The 921-nt window shown below is 35.3% G+C and overlaps 1 protein-coding gene across 1 annotated transcript; it reads right to left on the bottom strand.

Annotated features, from left to right (window-relative positions):
• Positions 1–80: 80 nt before the first annotated feature.
• On the bottom strand, positions 81–661 carry LOC105155316 (subtilisin-like protease SBT5.6; the record flags this gene model as incomplete). Its single annotated transcript, XM_011071191.2, has 2 exons — positions 356–661; positions 81–273 (listed from the first exon to the last, which is right to left on the bottom strand). Coding segments are annotated over exons 1-2 (271 nt in total), but the record flags the coding sequence as incomplete, so codon positions are not given.
• Between the last annotated feature and the right edge of the window lie 260 nt (positions 662–921).

The following is a 921-nucleotide window of genomic DNA, read 5'->3' on the forward strand; positions in this document are numbered from 1 at the left end:
GAAGATCAGAGAAAAAGAAACATAACATGTGAAAAAGTACTTCATCTTATTATCATCACAAAAGAATTACGATAATTTACCGGATAACTTCTCAGCTTCATCAGGAGTGAGCAGTGCAGAGAAGCCATTGATGATGTTCTTGTAACTGTACAGAAGTGAAGCTTTTGCTTCCTCTTCCGAGTTCTTAACAGATGTTAAGTACGAGAAATGATCGTCTTCAATCTCAACCAGTGTTCTTCCTGCACTCTGATATCCAATGTGAACGATGTACACCTGTGGACATTGGATGTTATTACATACAAAAATCTTATGCGGACCGTGGCAATGAAATTCATGAAAGAAACTGGACAAAAACCTGGCGCTGGCCAAGTGAAACTGAGAGATGAAGATTGATGAGGAAGAACAGAAGTCGTGCAACAGAAGGGTCCTTCATCTTTTCCACAACTCTCTGCAAATTCGGGTGATGATTTCTTAACTAATTTCCGGCATGTTGTGACCCGTCAGGACAGAAAATGGAACATATGATTGACTATTTCCCAGACGAAGTTTCTTAAGATTGAACGATTCTTGGAGAGATCGTCTCCAACAATGGTAATCATGGGGGTGGGACCCGTATTTTCTATTCTTCTAATAATGAAAATAGAATTTTCAAAGTTGAGTGGCTGAGACCTTCTCCTTGATTATCTTGAGATCTGCCTCTCAAATTAGATGTGGTGAATAGTAATATATTTGTAATTTTCTATATAAGAAATACATATTATTTGTGCAAAATTCTAGCAGCAGTGTATTTTAAGAAAAAAAATTATACAGATTACCTGTATATTCAAAATTACAAATATAAAATATAATATCATTTAATAATATAAGATTTGAATTGGATACCAAATCATCCTTCACTTGTATGAGAAAAGTTGTGTGAAA

This window comes from Sesamum indicum, unplaced genomic scaffold (genome assembly GCF_000512975.1).
Source record: "Sesamum indicum cultivar Zhongzhi No. 13 unplaced genomic scaffold, S_indicum_v1.0 C01911, whole genome shotgun sequence".
Lineage (NCBI taxonomy): Eukaryota > Viridiplantae > Streptophyta > Magnoliopsida > Lamiales > Pedaliaceae > Sesamum > Sesamum indicum.